The 19,284-nt window shown below is 38.8% G+C and overlaps 1 protein-coding gene across 1 annotated transcript; it reads left to right on the top strand.

The window, feature by feature from the left end:
• The first annotated feature begins 16,368 nt into the window (after positions 1–16,368).
• On the top strand, positions 16,369–17,366 carry olig4 (oligodendrocyte transcription factor 4). The gene has a single exon (XM_028001214.1). The coding sequence runs from the start codon at positions 16,421–16,423 to the stop codon at positions 17,189–17,191; it is 771 nt and encodes a 256-aa protein (XP_027857015.1). The 5' UTR covers positions 16,369–16,420; the 3' UTR covers positions 17,192–17,366.
• The last annotated feature ends 1,918 nt before the right edge of the window (positions 17,367–19,284 follow it).

The raw sequence follows: 19,284 nt of genomic DNA, 5'->3' as shown, positions 1-19,284 counted from the left end.
CTGAAACGTTTGCCTTAGGCCTGTTACAGCACAGACAGGGAACGTTTGATTTCTAGCCTTTATCAGTGTTTCTCAAGCATACAGTTTGTGTACAGAAAGAAGTCAAGATGGGAGGTTGCACGTCAACGAGGTCCACAGCTTGTTCCTCCTGGCGGCATGGCTTATAAGTGCTGCTGATTTGTAATTTCCTTGTGCTTGCAGGTTCTCTCAGGGGAGCGGGCTCTTGCTGCATGGGCTTGCTCTCTGCATTAACTCTCATGAATGATGGAGGAGGCACGTGTCGGCCACTTTCCCAGCCGCTTCTCAAAGAACTCGGATGTTTTGAAATGTAGAAACTGAATAGGTTGAAAGAATAAACATAAAACGAAGTTGGTATTCATTTAGATTGGAAAGGAAATACAATATGGGATAACAACTTCCTGGTAACATTTGCTTTTGAGTTGAGTTATAACAAGTTTATAAGTTCGGTCCATCCTGACAATGACGATTAGTCAAACAGTAAGATGAAGATGGGTGAGAGACACCTGTTTTCAAATCTTTATCTACTGAGTTTGTTACATAACTGTGTGACTGTCTCTCATTTTGACATGAAACAGTCCTCATCAGCTGTCTTCACTGCATTATTCATGAAGAGAGTGAGAATGAGTGACTCAAGCACGACCCATCATTCTTAGATAAATGTCACGGCCTTCTGGTGGAGCATGGGGAGGGCTTGTCTTGTTTGTGTATTTTTCCTTGTACCCAACAAGACAATTGGCACCCAGTACAACTTAAACATGCATTCACTGTAGGAAACATCAATCTGTCACAGTTTCATGAAATTAATGTTAGCCTAATGAATAAATATGTATTTCAAAGGTCAATAATCTGATTTTACGGAAGGAATACACCTCATATTAGCATAGCGTACTTCTTCATGCATTGTAGAAATGGTCCATGCTTATCAAAACTGACTAAAAAAGATAATGAAATGTTTAGATGAAGCCACAAGAGGGCGTATTAATTCCTTTAAATTAAAACCTGTCCCCTTGTATAGAGTTTGCTGATTTTATCTCCCTCTGATGTTTTATAATAAATAGTTGCAAAACTTTAACCACACAACATCCTTTCTTTCAATACTGACACTGTAAAATCTGCCCGACCAAAGTATTTTACATCACATAGCTATACAACGTGTTGAAAAGGGTTTTATGCATACTTTTTTTGTTTTAATATATTCCCATTATCTGTGATAATTAACAATAAATGGCTTTTCAAAAATTGTTTACAGCAATCAGCATTTATTTCAAGGTAGACTGATATCAGGCAGTATATATCAATTATCACTGTGTTGCAGATTGTAGTGGTTCTTTCATCTACAGTAAGGAACTTAGATCATGTCAACATCATGTAATTTGAGTATAATTACTCAAAATTACAAAATAATTTTACATTTTGGTAAACTAACACTTTATATTTATAACCCACTGATTTTACCTTGGTTTTATTGAAAATGTCCTCTAAGTAACCTTGAAATCTTAAAAACTGAGTGGAGGGTCAAAATATAGCAACTCCACTCATAATAATATTTTTACTACTTTTGACCTCGGCTGTCCAGAGCATGTGCTCAGATATGAAGTCAGTTGATTGTTGATGTGTCGGTACTTTAAACGATTAACAGACAGGATAAAGAGGTGATTCAAAAATTTTCACTTGTCTTTTGAATCAAACGTGGTTTGTGGGACCAAACGTTTGTAGTTTGATTGTATGTCTCCAACAGAGATTAGTTTCATAATAGTTAACAAAGTGAATTCTTGATCTGTTTTTTTCTTTTTTTTTACCAACTCAGGCTTTTAAAACTGCAGCCTGCAGTGGAAAATATAAAGTGAAATTCACAAACTGAAACAAAAAAAAAGTAACCTACTATTGCTATTTTGCCACTTTACAAGGCTCCATAGGTTGAAGTGGGGGGTATTTAAATTGCACCATGCAGCTTTCCTGGTCCTAAGTTACCCTGAGGAGTTTTACTGGGAACCTCACTGTAAATGTTACACAATGGTCAAACACAGGCCCCTTACCATGCATTCTCTCAGGATGTGTTCTCTACCTGTTTTGATCTCGCTCCTCTGACTCTGTGTGTGTGTGGGTGACCTTTTACTCTAGTCCCACCCAATGTCGCGTATATTTACTTAAAGGACAAAAGTGTCTGTCATACAATCACGCAGACCCCCATGACAGTGATATAGTTCCAGGTCTGCTCCACATGGAGCCCTCTCAGGGGCCCATGTCCCAAAGGTCACAGCATCAAAGACATCACAGGTCAGGGGGCCGAGGAGAACCTGGTTTAACCCTTCGGTGCCCTTTGCATTATGATGTAGATGCAACCACTCTCTTTAGTTCTTACTTTCCATATGATATGTGAAAGTAATATATGAATAGAAACCTGAGCAAGTTTATGTGTTGTTGCCATTGTTGCTTTTGATTTCAATTTTGATCTTGATTTTTTTTTTACTTTGAACTGTTTGGATAATGGTCTTGGATGATTGGGTTTTCTTGCTATAAACGTTACTGTTCATTCTAAATCATCCAATGAGAAGAAAGAAAATTAGAAAACACATTTATATCCACCCTCTCTGTGTCTAAACATTTTCAGATCCACCTAACACTGCAGCGCTTGCAATTCTCTCCATGGACTTTAAACTTCTCTGGAATCTATGACCATTGTTTCTGCCACAGACCTCAAGCTCAGTAAGATTGGATTGAGAGCATCGGTGAGCAGAACTTTTCAGATGTTATCACAAATTTTCAGCTTTGGATTTTGACTGAGCCACTCTAGCACATGAACATGCATTCATCTAAAGAGTTCCATTGTAGCACTTCCTTTGTATTTACATCCACTGTTTAACTGTAAAGTGAAAATCTCCCACAATCTCAAGTGTTTTGTTCCCTCTGCAGGGAGGGAGCATCAGAGACATTGTAAAACATGTGATATAAGAAGTGAATCCAGGGGCATCTGGTCGACAGATGAAGCTCCTATTCTTGAGGCTCAGATTTGATCTGAACTGGCTTCTTTTCAGAACTGTTGGCATCTTTATGGGTTAATTTAGTGTACTGTATTTCAGTAGGTTGTGTCCAAAGGGACATGTTTCCTTCTACCAAGAGTCTGTTGGCACATTGACCAGTAGAGCCCCAGATATGGGGATTCTCCTAGAGAGGTGCTAGATAAAAGATTTTCCATTGTGTCTGCTGAAGAAAAGCTTCCCCTTAGCATGATACTGTCACCACCATGCTTTACCATGGGGATAATTTTTTTAGGGTCATGTAAAATATTAGCTTTGCAATACGCAGAGCATTTTACTTTTAGGTCAAAAAGTGTAATTTTGTTCTCCTCTGACTAGAAGTCCTTTGTTGTGTTCCCCACCTGTGGTGTGTCAAACTTTAACAGGACTTCTTGTGACTTTCTTCCAACAACCAGTTTGTCATTTATCTTCCAGGAAAGCAAGTCTTGGGAGTGAGTTTATTGTTTATATAGTTTTCCAGCTATTTTGTGTTTCTTCAGCTCCTGATGAAACAACACAGGCCTCTTGCCAAGTCAGTTTAGATGGACTTTGATGTCTTGGTAGGTTGGCTGTTGTCCCATTGTTTTTTTTTACTTTTTTATTTTTTAATTTGCAAATAAATGACTAGATAGTGTTTTAATTGATGTTGAGAATTTGAAAGACTGTTTTACAAAATAACCTGCAATAAATGTCTATATAATTTTGCCCCTGTTCTTCTTAATGCTGTTTTTCTCAGGATTTTATTTGTGTTAAGATTATATTAGTAATTAAATTAATAAACTCACAGAGTTAGGCACAGGGCTACCTTGGATTTTTATTTAGGAGTGTCAGAGTAATTATAGTCAGCTTTATTGGCCAAGATTGGTTGTACAAACAAGGAATTTAACTTCACTTTCAGATGCTTTATTCCATGCAGACATTTAGTTTTGAGGGAGCTGAATGAATATATTTTTTCAGACTCAATGCAACTTTTTAAAACTGGAGGAATTGAGTCCAAACTTTTTCTGGAAAGACTGATGTGTCTACCAACTATATTAACCCATAAAAATGTCAAAGCATTGCAAATCCCATCACCTCTCAGCCATTTCCATGGAGATGGTGATTATCCATGCAGAGAGAAACACATTATGCAACACAGTAACAGACTTGCCATTCAGAGTTAATGGGATTATATTTCAGTCTGTTCTGCTCTGACATGTCAATAAACTGGGTTTTGCTGAAGGCGGGGCTTTTTTTTCGCAGCCAGGAGCTTCCAGGACACACAGCTTCTACATTTTGGGATAGCTGTTTGAGAGATTTTCACTATTTTCTTTCTCCATGGGAATGTGCCAAGTTAAAAGTTTCTGGGGGAAATAATGAAGGCAGTTTTGTAACATTTTGGGTGACAAAATGTAAATATTTCACACACATTTGGTCAAAATTCAGTGTTTTATTGAGAGCTTTCTTTTCAGTGTCCAACTATTTGCTTTATAGATGGAGTTGACTGAAAGGAGGAGCGATGGAGGGCAAAGGGCACAATCTTACATGAGTTTCTTTTTACTCTGCAACCCAATAAATTTGTGAAAGGCCTAAACGTGAATGGAAGGGAAAGAGGTCACTGAGCAGCACAAATGTTAGTAAAAGAGAGAGGAAATCTAATCAGCTTGGAGATGCTAATTTTATGGAGCACCAATTAAGGAGAATTTTTTTATGACACTCTTTTTGGAGAAGACAAAACAGTAGAGCTGGGGGGGTACTTTAGCTTGAATGGCTCTTTCTCTCCCACTCCCCCATCCTTTCCTCTGCAGGATTGAAACCAGTCTCTAATGGGATGGCACCCACTTTACGCCTGCCCTCGCCCACATTGAAGAAAGGAGGCAGACTCTGTTTGTTGTTCTGGATGGTCGTGCGTCCCGTTTATCACTGTCACTTCACTAAAAAAGGAGGACCGAGGGGGTGGTGCAGAGTGGGTTTCTGGGGAGGTTAGCCGTACAATCTGTCCCGCTTGGGGTTTTACGATTACGGGGGCCCCACGTGGCGAGACCCCCACCCAGCACCAATCCATCTCCATATCTGCCTTTTGGGCATCGACGGCCTTTGTATCGGCTCACTCCGGCTGCCAAGATGTGTGTCTGCACTGTGAACTGGGGCCTGGGTGGAGTACCTAACTAGACAATGATGGGAGATCCAAGACTGCCAATATTTAACCAGCGAGCAACCCACTCACGCCCCTGCATGGCCGCAGAGCCCCCTGTGCCTTTGTGGACTCTGAGTTAATCTTTCAAAGGTCCAAGCCTTGCCCACTGTCCCCTAAATATACTACTACTCAGTCTCCTGAGCGGTACGTTTATGGGACCTTTTGTCACTGCTTGTGCTGTTTGCTCTGCCTCCACTGCACTCCATAACTCCATGGTCCTTAAATCCTTCTCGGAATTAACTCTTCATTAATAATACATTAGAGAGGAAGTGAAGCAGAGAGATGCCTCTGCTTAGTAAACAGGAATAAAACCTGCAATTAATACTGCTGATAATTAGAGCTGGACTAAGACGGTATGAAACCCAATATTGAGTTTTTCACCCCACTTTTCTGTTCTTGTGTGTTCCTCTTCCTTTCTTTCCATCTTTACATACATCTGGAAAATACTTACTGCTCATTTATTGCCCCTTCCTTTTATCGAGCATTTATGGACCCTTGTAAATTAGTATTGATATTTAATGCTGCGCTCAGCAGGGCAGGGCTGTTTTGCCAAACACCAAAGCCCAGCACTCTTTGGAACAGGAAAAGTGAGACAAAGAATTATATTAATAACAAAGGTGCTATAAATCCAAGCTAAGCCCTGCTGCCAGCAAGAGACCATGCAGTCACTGTATCATTCCTGCTGGGGTAGTTGCTTTACACATTTTGGTTTGTTCAATTGTTCAATTGTCTTTTTAGAGAAATGATGCGTTCATAGCACTGTACAAATATTTTGAGTCATCCCTGATTTTCATGGGCTTGACTAATGTCATGAGTTATTTTAAGAAGTTTTCAGAAAAATATACATTTTGTTGATAAAGCCTCTGAACTCTTTGTAGTTTTTGAGACAGAAAGAAAAGGATACAAATGCAGTAACCTCACCAGAGACAATCGTTTTTAGAAGCATTGTTTGCTGAAGTTAAAGCTGCTTTTTGAGGTTTGTCTCTACATGTCTACAGAGTGACATTTTTGTTCATCCATCTGTGCTAAACAGTTCACATTCATGTTCTTCCTCAGTTGCAGCCCATTTAGGTAATCACTCATCTTTACAAATCTTCACACAATAGTTCTGGTTGTGAAACAAACACCAAAAGCTTGTTTTGACACCGAAACAAGCTTTCGGTGTCAAAAAACACTGAAGGTTTGTGTGTTTGCGTTTGTGTTTGAATTCTACTAATCTATAAAAGCTGTTAGTTTTTAAAAGGACTAAAATCAGTATTATATCAGTTCACAGTTTAAACCTCAGACATCTAGTTTGGTGTGATCCTGTCTCCTGAAATGAAAAAAAAAACATTGCCTGAGGCATTTGAACAGAAGGCTATAGCAGCTCATAACTCTGGTAAGGAATTCAAAGAGATCTCAAAAGTGGTGGAAGTCACCTTTTCAGCTTTAAATATTGTCTCGAAGTGGAGGACACTTCAACCTGAAGAGCCTGCTGGGACAGGAATATCTGCCTGAGACTCGCTGATGTAAAAACATCTAATATATTTGCATTTTTGATTGCATAACACATTTCATTAATGTGTTTCCTACAATCCCCACCACTTTGGTTCATCTCCTAATGATGAAACAAATGGAAAGGCTAATGATTGCCTGTAATTGTAAAGTGGGGCTGCAGACTGCATAGCTCTGAAATGAGCAGCAAATTGCTTTGCAGAGAGACTCAGAAAACAACACTGTAATTATAAAAGAAATCTAAAAGGTGAACATTTGAAAGCAATTATATCACTCTCATGCATCATTAATTATGCAAATCAAAGGACGACTCATACACATGCAATTGTGTTTGCACACTTTCATCTCTAGTTATCTTCTCTCACTTAGGTTAATAATTCAAAAAATGATTTGTGTTCATAGAAATGCTAATTTCTTCACAGCACAGCTTTTCAAAGGATTGGCATTTGGTGTAAATAGCTATTCAGTTAGTCAACTATTTTCTATTATAGTTGACTATAATAATATATAATATATATATATAATATATAATAATTTATACAAAATTATTCAAAAATGCTTTTATTCAAATTTATGTGCAGATTCACTCACCTACTGCCCACATCAAACAGGTCTGAGCGATTCTGTCCTCTATGTTTTGTAAAGGGAGACTGTGCTGATACTCTATACATTCTTAAATGCCTAGAAGGTTTATTCTCCCATCATTTTGCAACTGAATCTCTCACCTTAAGCTTTAGTGAACTTGTGCAGTTTCTTATTCTACAGACATGCACTCTTAGGTTAACAGTAGCAAGCCTGCTGTAGGTTTTCCTTTTTTGAATTTAGTCATATGATGACTAAATCTAAATCTCATCTGACATTTGCATCAGTCTACGTGAAATTGAACTACCACCACACACAAAAAAAATAATGCTACAAATTTGAGAATTAAGAAAGTTCTTAATTCTCAAATTAAGAACCTAAGTAGTAGGAGTTATACTTGGAAGAATCCTAAAAACTCTCTGTACGCCATGGATTTCTTTGTATAAGACTTGGCATGTATTCCACCTCCAGCTTAGCCCCAGAGGGTAAAGTACAGCCTTTACAGCATAAACTTGGTTTAACTGATATCAGACATATGTTTCAGTTTTAAGAACCAATCCATTCACAATAATAATGCCTTAATAAAGGACCTGCAAACCAGTTAATGTTCAAATAAATCATTCTGTTAACAAATTGTACTACTTTTATGCATCTCTTCAATATTAACAACTTAAACACAGAATGAAATGCACAACCTAGCGCTGTTTATATGTTATACTCCACTGAATTGATCACAGACTTTGGAGCTAAAATCGTCCCAGTTGGACTGCAACAGCAGCAGAACTTCTCATTAATATTCAGGTCTGAATTAAGGTTTAATGTGCCCATAATAAACCACCTGAGCCTTGTGAGTGGTTCCTGGATGGAATATGTGGAGTATATGGCCAGATGAAAAGGGAAAGGAGAGGGCTAAAAAGAGCAACAAGAAAGTGATATCAAACTGGGGGCATAACACATGATTCATGACAAAAGTGTTTTTTAGTAACACACAAAATGCAGAGGTTGTAGTGGGAATACTCATTTGTATGAAATCTGATTCCTGCCAAATGCAAAAACAAACTAGAGCACACTGAGATTGTGTTCAAGTGTTTTTTCTTTTTGTTGCCGTTTCTTTTCATCTGTGATCTCGTTTATATACTCAACTTTGAATGAGCATGAGCCACAAACCAAACATTCAATTTTACATCTGTTTGAATGCAAGTTTAATGTGTCAACTCAGTGAGGAGAAACATGTATATACCAATCAACATTTTTTGATATGATTCTTGTTTTACAGTTTCTGCAAAACTGGAAAATCAATCACTCATGTGAAGCTGGATTAAAATATCAAAATCTACTGTTTGATAAAATTTTTGGCCTACTCAATTTTCAAATTTAGATATTTAAACATTTATTTAAAATAGATCAGAACAAAGTTCTTATCAGAAGCTTGTGAGGGAGCTTCTGTAACAGATATCACCAAAAAAATAAAATAAATAAAAAAATAATAATAATAATAAATCTGTTTCATCCACCTGCTTGTGCCTTCATGTTTCCGGAAGCAGAAATTTACCTTCATTCCTTAGGGCTGATGACTACATCTGGGAAACAGAGTCTTAATTAAAATTTTAATTTGCCTTGTATTGAAAGTTAGAAGCAGATTGGACAGCATTACCAGCAGTGATGCTAATAAGTAAGATAAAAATAATTTAGTACATGATTTTAAGCTCTGAGATAGTTTTACTACTGTAAAAGTCAAAATGAGACTAAAGTTAATTTGCTTGAATTTGAAAACCCCTCTAATTTAGAGCAGTTGTTCCAGAAAATATGAATTTTTGAATTTTGCAGACCTACCTGCAAAAAAAAACGGTTGTTTTTGAGAACTGTTATTCTCAAAAACACATTTTACAAAACGTATGATTCCCAAGTCATGTTTAAAAATGTCTTTGAAAATTAAACACAAGACAGATTAGTCTGAAGTTTTATTTTCTCCAAAAGCTCTAACTGGACTGTTTCTTTAAAGCATTTTTGGCTGCCAACTGAGCAGCAATAACTACTGTATTACATCAAGCAAAAAGTCCAGGAAGTCAATTGTGTGTTACTAACTAGTCTGATGAACAGACAAAAATAACACAGCGTGCTTCAATCAATGACCCTGCAGAGGCTGTATACCAACCAAACACATGTGGGCACACACAGAAACCACTGATAAGCTCGTCAATCACTGGTCAATGAGGATGGCCAGTGGCCACCAACACTTGAATCATTGTGCCTGGTGACCCTAAGGTCAGTGCTAAGTAGCTAAGAGATGAGCCCCGTTACAAAAGGACTGCATCATGTACTTTCCACATACAGTGGCGTTGCCAGCGGCACCGTTATGAATGGACACATGGCAGGCCTGCCCACAGATGGGACGTGAAAGTGTGTTTGTGTGTGGTAGGGGCTGTTGCTGGGGAGAAGGAGCACAAGCGGAGGTAACAGACTGAGACAATGGTGCTGATGAAAGGCAGGTTTCGTGCCGAGGCTTGAAGGAGAGAGATTATTGGGAGAGAAGTTCCCCATCAAACTGGAATGGTGGGGGCAACAGGGAGTTGGGGGGCAGAGCAGCAGAACTACACAGATCGCTGACACAAAGCCTCCCCCGTGCACCAAGGAGCTGCCAACTGTTCAAAAGTGTGACCAACACAATGCCAAACAGATACACTGAGTAAGAGTGCATCTGTGCAGCCATTTGTAGCCATTTGTTTTTTTTAAATAGATGTGTATGTGTATTTAACTCAGCTTGTATTCAGAAACATTTGTTTTATTTTATACGTAAGACAGTTGATTAAATCAAACTTAAGGTTTGATATAAAACATTAGGTTTAACAAGAATCAACCAAGGAAATTGAAAAAAGTTGAAACTAAATTCAGGTAAAACTGAAAGTACAATTAAAAACCAAAATGCGGTGTAAATAGAGTCAATATGGATTAGAAGGTCAGTCTGGACATGATGTCAGACCAGGATGGTGTATGTAGTTTTTTTGCCTTTGTAAACGAAATAGTTTGAAAACTACTTTTTATATTTACTCTAATTATCTTTGGCATTAAAGTTGCTTGCTTTAAAACATTTGAATGTGATTTAAAAAATTGCAAAAAACTAAAGAAAATTTATACAATCCACCAGATCCTACACATAATTTACCCCAAAATTGATATACATATGAAATGAATAAAAATGTTTTTAAAAAAACGTAAAAAAATGTTGTTTATGAAAGATTCTCTTTTTAATTACCCGCAACTGAATGTGAAGGAGTGCATTTATTTTGAAAGATATTTTGTTTAAAGATGCTTAAAACTTACATTGAAATCTTATGTCTTGCTCTGATTTTCACTTAAAAATATAGTTGCATGCTTTATGTGGTATAAATACATTTTACTCTGCATTTTAGTACTTACCTATTCCTTTACGCGCGTGAGGTAAACTGTATCATTTTGTGTTACTGGAATAGTGTTGCTCAAGATAGTGAATTATAAAGTGATGCAGTTTGTTTTTGTAGCTTATCAAACGTAGTAATCCATATTTCAAAAGGAACTGTTTTGCAGTTTAACTAAAACATTTGTTTGTTTGTTTGTTTGTTTCAATAATTACCCAACTTGCTATCACTGGGTCTTCCACCAACCTGAAGGCCAACATCTGGATATGGTCTCTGCACCTCCTGCTCAGCAACATGTTTGGCTCTGTCCCCTTTCACTCTCGCTCCCCCTTTTAGGCTGTCTGTCCTCCCTCAGTGTTTCCCCCTGGGGTAACTGTGGGGTAATTTATGAAGTTCTAGCAGCATGGAGTAGACCAGTGTATGAGACAGCCTGCTGACCAAGTCCCATTCAGCTCCTGGACTCCTTTTATTCCTGTGTGCTTGGACGCCTCCTCCTAACTACCCTCGCCCTGCAGCCTTCCACAGCATGCAATCCTCCACGGCCCCTTAAAGATGAAGGTGAAAGTTATTGGAGTCTTTAGTGACTCATAAACATCCTAGGGGATTTTCATACTGCCTTTGTCTCTTTTTGTTGTGGGTAAGATAATGCAATTGTTTCAGGCAGTGTAAATGAATAAATCAGAGCAGTTTGCGTGAACAAAAGGCAGCACTCCCTGTTCTCAGAAACACTTGTTAGCCCGTTCAGGTGCTTGGGGAAACAATTTTATATCCCTTTCTCTTGCTAAATCTACAGATAAAAGCAGCAGAAATTCACATGCAGTGCCTTGCAAAAGTTTCCATATCCCTTGAAGATTTTCATTTTCTTCACTTCACATCTAAATCCAATGTGTTCGCTCACAAAACATCCCAATACCATGCTTTGAAGTTTGTGGTTGTGAAGTGACCTGATTCTCATTCCTTTCCCAGTCGACATTTTGTAGAATCGTCTTTCTTGTTGCAGTTACAGCTGGAAATTTTAGTCTTCAGCAGCACATTTTCCACACATGCACTTCACAAACCTGAAATGTTTGTTCACCCTTCTTTCAAAAAGATGGATGGAGTTCATCTGGCCTCATCAGATCAAAGCGTCCTCTTCACACACGTTACTGTCTACATGGCTTATGACAATATCCCTCGTGGCCTACTTTTCACACTAATTTTCTTATTGACATTCTTCAAAAATATTTGAGATCATGACTAATAGTTTTTGTCACAAAGTGTGATTGTGAAGGACCTAAATGTATTCAAGAGAGATGCCAAATTATGTAAAATGTGTCTTACTTAAAAATAAAGCTAACCTCCAAAATAACAGGAGGAATCAGTGAGGAGAAACAAACAGGGAGCAAACCAGTCTGGAACATCACTGAACATGAACAGGGGGCTCTGACAAATGATTGTGCAAACATGGATGTATACATGGTAGGGAGGCGATTCCTGGAGTGAAAACTTGTGTGTGATTATTAAGATGTTTCAGCTGTGAAAGAAAAATGACTGAGGCAAAGGACACATTCTCTTACAATCCTCCACAAGTTGCCTGGGAAGACGTGATGAGAAGAATGGGAGGAGTTTTCCTTCTAAATTCAGAGCAAAGAATTTCCAGATAAGGTCAAAGACAGCCTATCAGAGGGATTGATTTTGCTCACATCACTGATCACTCATAATGTAAAAGTGTGATAGTAAAATATGAACCAGGGATCACACATCTTCTCTGAAATAATTCACAGTCTGCTAATTAAGTGACATTATGTCTTATGTCTGCACCCAACAACTATTTGTTTCAGAGATCAAAGTGATTTCCTCTCCAGAGAATAAATGGTTCTGCTGAGGGACAATGCCCAGAAATGGCACAGGAATTAAAAACATAATAAGGAAGACATTCTGAAGCAACTGAAAAGAATATAAAATCCTCACCACAGAATAAAGTTGTTACTTTAATTTACTCCGATTGATGGAGCAGTACAATAGCACACATCTCAGGACCAAAACTGAACCAGTAGTGGCTCTATGAGTAGATAATCCCCCTGATTTTTGGATCCTTGCAGATCTTCCATAGTTATCTTGAGCTTCTTGGTTCTCTGATTTATGCTTCCTGTGAACAATCTTAGTGTCTTAATGGGTTTGCAGCTGCTCCACACAATTTGCATTAAGGATATTATTTTATAACTTAACATTTCTTTAAAATTCTATAAAACATGCACACTGAACTGTCTGTGTGATGCTGATTGTTTGCTAATGTCCTCTGAAAAACCTCTAGTGCCTTCTCATTACATCTGTGTTTTTTAGTGAGAGTAAATTACAAATAAACTACTTGAATTCACTCACCAGCTGACCTCTGAAGGTAATTACTTGTACTGGATTTTATTTAGGTGTAAAAATAAAGCAGGTTATATGTGCTACTTTGTGTTTCTCAAAAACATTAATTCCAATATAACACAATGATGTTGCTTTTTGTAATATGATAATCTGTGGAAAATTTATATATATACTTTTGCAAAAAGTTTTATCCTAGCTGATGCAAGAACGATAGTGTGTGATCCAAAACTGTAAACAACCCCAGGATCTTCTTTCGGCCACATGCCCAGATTAAAGCCTGGTGGGTGTAGAGAAGATCGAGTCCCTGATCCCGTTAAACAATGACCAGCAGAGAGCAAAAGAGGCCTTATGCTGAACAGCACAGGTTTGCTCTTCAGCTCAGTGCTTTATTGAGCTATAAGAGGCCCTAATCTGGGCTGATCCTCTGTCACTACAAGCATATGCCTGCGATAATGCCCTCATTTTATGGTCACCTGAGCACTTTCATTGGAGTGCACCCCATGAGGCATCAGAAAGCAGGACCGTAAAGCCTGTGGGAGAAAAAGAGGATGTCTCAGCTTTAAGAACTGGATGAAGGGTCCTGAAAGGTGACATCTAGAGAAGAAAGTTAAACACTCTGATGGAGGGTTAAAAACTGAAGGATTATATGGAAACATGGAAGGTGGTTACGCTTTCATTTGTAAAATGCAAAGCTTGATCTTCTGTCTCTCTGTGTGGCCCGTTGCCTATGCAAACACATGAATAAGAATAAAAATGACACACAATGGGACTTATTTGGGCCATGAATATAAAAATGAAGTAATAGAAGAACTATTGATGCACTCAATTGATCAGCAACAGTCCATATGTCTCCCTATTCTTGGTCTCTGACAGTATGAATCATCCTCAGATATTCACATCAAGATTTCCAGCATGATTTTTCAAATTCCTTTTTGGCTGAAAACATTAATTTTCTTTTCTATTAAAAGAATATTTTGTCTCACATTGTTAATTAGGATCTGACCCAATTAACAGATGAGAATCAAGCAGCCATTTTGGCTCAGAGCCTAACGATGGGAATATCCATATGCTCCAAATAAATGGCTTATGTTAGCTCTCCAGGTTCCACCAATTATAACATCCCTGAATATTGGCTAATCCGAAGCGCCCTGATGGAGCGGTGGTGGGGGGTCTTCAGAACCCTTTTGATTCCTGGTTGGGACGCTCTTTTAAGTCCGTGAGTAGAATCAGTTTGGGAGGATTTTTTTGCTTTGAAGTTGCACATTAAGCAACATGTAAACCACTGGGAGACCCATCTGGCATTTAACAACGGACAAATCTGAGGAGCAATTATAGACTACATAAAATACAACAATGTTTTCTTTACATGTCTACTGAAAAGTTAATACGATATTGTCAGAACATGAAAGTACTTTTACCAGAGGAGGATATTTGGTACAGATCTTTTAGTAATTAGATGAGTAGTCTTTTTTTAATCCTTTTGACAAAAGAATAACAGCATATGTCATGTTTTTTTAATAGCAGTTACAAGACTAATAAAAGCTTGAGATTTTCTAGTAAAATGAGGAGCGATTGTATGTAGCCATGCAAAACATTTGTGGTAGGTTCTTTAATCTATACATTAAAACATGGGGGGTGAAAAGGTAAAAAGGCAAAGGTAAAATGTTTTCACTTGCATTTACCACTGATGTTTTAATGAACACAAGAGAGCGAAAAAAAAAAAACCTTATCAGTATGCATTACAGCAACAGCATTTTACTATCAAGTCGAATCAGTATTCAGCCTTAGGCATCATAACCATCTTAGCCATTATACTACAGTTAGGTTAGCAAAACTACTAGTAACTTAGCATGTCAGCAAACACTAGTTGCCACTATGTACTAAGAAAACATCATTTTATTATTATTTGATTATTATCAAAATCCAAGATATAACCAGGGAAATTTTGAAATACTCCACTGTCTCTCCAGTTCCTCTCTTATCTCATTAAAAGGACTCTGAAGATGCGTAGAAAAGTTACGTTTTTGAAATAAAAGTTATTTTAAAACTTTGGTACGTGTTGATAATGGAAAACGTTCCTTGGCTGTTACCAATCCCCAATAAAGTTTTTAAATCAAAAGAAATATACCTGTTGTGCACATTTTCACAACAATTGCGTCAAACCTCTGTTAGTGCTCACATTACTTATATTTTCTTATTTCATCCTTTTGCATTTAAAAAAATTCTAATATGTTATGAAACTGTTTTGAAAAGGGACAGGACAAAGCCTTTGCACATTTTAGCTATGATAACTAGTTTTTTTTTGCAATCGCAGCTCTCTGCAGGAATCCTTGCAATGGAGCCTCTCTTGCTGCTCTGGAAAATGCTGTTTCTAGTCTTCAAATGCATGTTTTAAAGAAGACATGTTTGGTGCTTCAGGGAGAACAACAGCCTGTTGTACAAAGTTGTTTGTTCTAAAACAGCTGAAGATACAAGCTATGCATGACCTTGTATATTCTGTTACAAGTTTTTAGAGTGTATCTTTAACTTTTAACGATAAAAAGGTGAGATTTTACTGAAATACCATTTAGTTATCTGAAGACAGTGCTGTGGCCTCTTTAGTATCTTTTTAACTACCTCTCCATGAAGGACCCCCTTCCAGAAACAGTGATGTGATTTCACAGACTGTTTGGAAAGCCGATTCAAATTTATTTGACCTTCTTTGTCTTAACTCCTAGTTGAATTGTACCCAGTCTTCCATTAACGCTGCTCTTTACATGTTTAAGCCGCCTCATATGGTGCCTCATACCTTTCTCCAAAGTGTCTCATAGAAACCATATGCAAATAAGGCCTTGGAGGCATCATCTATCTGGTGAAATGGCAGACAGCAATAAAAATGGTGGCCTGTTGAACTCTGAGGTCAGCACTTTCACTTTCTTTTCAGACAAACTGCAAAACTCAAGAAAAACATTTATATATCTATATTTTTTTTCATTAATCTTGATTTGTGGCATAAATTCTTTGCATTTTATATAGCCATGGATGATTCTATAAGAAGAGCTGAAAATGATATGTGAATATATCTTTGTTTTGGTTAATGTGTAGTGGACTCATTAGATTAGGGGAGCTAAAGGGGGTGTGGGAAGGTGAAGTGGGGCTGCATGAAGGAGGTGTAACAGGGGGGTGAAAGTGTGTCCCTTCTGCAATTGGCTGTGGCCCTAAGTGTCTCATTATGCAGCTTATTGTTCCTTTGTTGTGTCCCCAATATAAATACACACCAGCAGGCCCACGGCGCGACAGATTTCAAACACTTTCACTCCTGTGGAACAGACTGTGCAGCAAAACCTCTGTGACTCTTTAAAAATTAAGGATTTTGGACAATTTTTCAAAACAAAAAAACTGAAATGGATTCAGATGCCAGCTCCACGTGCAGCCGATCCTCATCTCCAGACCTGGTAGTGGATGACTCTGCCGGCAGCTTCTTCTCCAACACTATTTTTCAGAAATACTGCCAGGAGAATAGAAATGACAGTGAGGCTGACCAAGGCAGGATGGAACGTGGAAGCGGGAAGACCAAGAGCAGGTCTGAACTCAGCAAGGAGGAGATGCAAGACTTAAGGCTCAAAGTCAACAGCCGGGAGAGGAAGAGGATGCATGACCTGAACCAGGCCATGGACGGACTGAGGGAGGTGATGCCCTATGCTCATGGACCTTCTGTTCGCAAACTGTCCAAAATATCCACCTTGCTTCTAGCTCGCAATTACATTCTCATGCTGTCCAGCTCTCTAGAGGAGATGAAAAAACTGGTCGGGGACGTCTACGGAGGTGGTGCTGCCGCCCAGAGCCGCTCCACTGCCCACTCAACTATCAACCATGCAGCCACATCTGTTCACCTCCCTCTGCATCCTCTGGCCCAGTCCCTTCACTCTCTGGTGGGCAGCACACCTACAGCTCTGCAGCATCACTCCTCTCCTCCCTCCTCAGCTCCAGCTCCTCATTCCCCTCCATCAGCTAGCTTCCTGGGCTTCCATGCTCCAGTGCAGGGCCTTCTCAAGGACCCACTCCACCTTGGTGGCTCCTACAGACATTTTCCTGGCATGCCATGCCCGTGCACACTCTGCCAGCCTCTGCCGACCGCCACCTCCACATTGCACAGCTTGTCTATGAATAAATGAAGGAGGACTTGCAACAAAATGACTGAAGCCAAACTTGTTCATATTGTACATACAAACTGCTGCTATTTTGTCAAAAAAAAAATTTTGTACTTTGTTATAGAGCAACATTGGGCCTTTTACTTGTGTAACAAAATCTGCAACTTATCCAATGTTTGTGGTAAGGAAAGCTTGTAAAAAATTGGAACAGATATGTTCAGGATTTCTATTTTCCTAAATTAAACAAAATAAATTTGAAACTAACTTGTTTTCCTCATTCTTCTTTCATTTGTTTTCATTGCTGAACAATGAAAACCACATAAAACATCTTTACTTCCAAGTAAAAATTTGAGACCAGAAATGATAGATATGTGCAATTAACTATTGTGCAACATAGATTTTACACTGATTTTGTTAGTAGAAATTGGTAAAGGGGGGGTATTTGTTGCTAACCAGCTTAGGGAACACTAAGAGCTAAGGAGGGACAGGAGGGTGAGACAATACGACAGCACAGAAGCTGAATGTGGCGCCATCAATCTTCACCTCAACAGGGTGTTGGAGATGAAAGGACGACACAGGCGCCATGAAGGCGCGTCACTTTTGTCAGATGCAGGCGAGGGACACAACGATGTCCTCAGCTGCAGGCCAGCCATTTGTCACTGTCTCGTATGATTGTGGTTATGAGGCATACAAAAGGATTAAATTAAAGCTAAACTAATAGTGCAGTTTTATGAACATTTCCCCACACCATCCAATCTCTCCAGTCAGTTTTTGCTGTGATTGTCATAAAAGTCCAAATTCAGACCATATGAAATAAAAAATGGCTCAAATAATCTACAAACCTGTCTGTTTATGCAAACAAGACCCATGGAGAGCCATGAACATGATTTAGTTAAACAAGTCAGCAATGGCTGGCCTTCACTTAGCAACAAATCAAGCGTGTAAAATACATGCTTATCCTCCCACGGCTGACAGATGAGCTGGAGATCAGGGAGAATGAAGAGATGTAAGTCATTCTCACCCACCTCCTCCTTATCACAAAGCTGAAGAGGGTTTGAACAATGGACATGTGGACACAAAGACAGGGGGAGTCAAAGCTCTCGTGCCTGGGACATAGACCCCCTCCATTCAATCTACATTTCATCATGGTAACAAGCGCTGTCGGGCCAAAAGGCCTGACACCCTCGCTCACCACAAAGGCGGTTAGCTCAAATATATGAGGCTATTGACACTGTAAAGAGCTCCTGTCAGCGCCGGGGGTTTGTCAGCTGTGGGATGTCTCAGTAGGGGGAAGCAGCTGCCAGCCAAACCAAGCGCTGCGGCTTCTGTTGTGGGGACCGGCACCGCGCCGTCACCTGGTCCCCGGTCCCATGACACAGAGAGCCACAGACCTCCCCCTCTTTACTGGGGCACAGGTGGGAATGGGAAGCTGAACACATTGAGGAGATTAGTGGGGATCGGCTTGCCTTTGCTGGAGGTAGATAATTAGAGACACTGACTTGTGCAAAGCTGGTGTTTTCTGATTGGCACCAGATGGTGTTAACCCACAATATGGCATCAGTGGTCTGGAAAGTCTATGTGCATGTGTGGGCGGGTGTGATGACTGTGGTGTGTAATGGATATGCTTCTTAAATCATACAATATGGGCATGTCCTCTGTGTACCATTATGAGCAGTCTCTGCAGTCATCACTCCTGTCCTCAGCATAAGCCGACCAGCAGAGGACTTTCTGATTTAAGTGACACAGTTAGCATGTAACTATGTCCACCACATAAAATTATTCCTACTTTTATGTTTAAAAAAACCATCCAAAACTATTTAAAGCTCACTGTTACATCTGAATTTATTAATTAGCAGATTGTAGATAAAGGTTTTAACAGCATTATGACTACTGTAAAACTAGCTTTCAGAAAAATCTAGTTGAAAACAAATCTCAAAATGTCAAATCTACTGTTAAAAAAATGAAACCAATATAATATATTTTTCTAACAGAACTTAATTATGACAAACATCCTTTAGAACACTTTCAACTAGGTTTCATAATATAATCAAAATCATTTAATTCATTTTGGTAAAACACTCAAAATGAAGCATCTTAACAATATCCAAACTTTTATG

The sequence above is a fragment of the Xiphophorus couchianus genome, chromosome 19 (assembly GCF_001444195.1).
Source record: "Xiphophorus couchianus chromosome 19, X_couchianus-1.0, whole genome shotgun sequence".
Lineage (NCBI taxonomy): Eukaryota > Metazoa > Chordata > Actinopteri > Cyprinodontiformes > Poeciliidae > Xiphophorus > Xiphophorus couchianus.
Note: the sequence above shows the minus strand (reverse complement) of the source record. Positions and strands in the feature narration are given on the sequence as shown.

Coding starts and splice junctions, on each gene's coding strand:
- olig4 (XM_028001214.1), top strand. CDS start 16,421: ATGGATTCAGATGCCAGCTCCACGTGCAGCCGATCCTCATCTCCAGAC.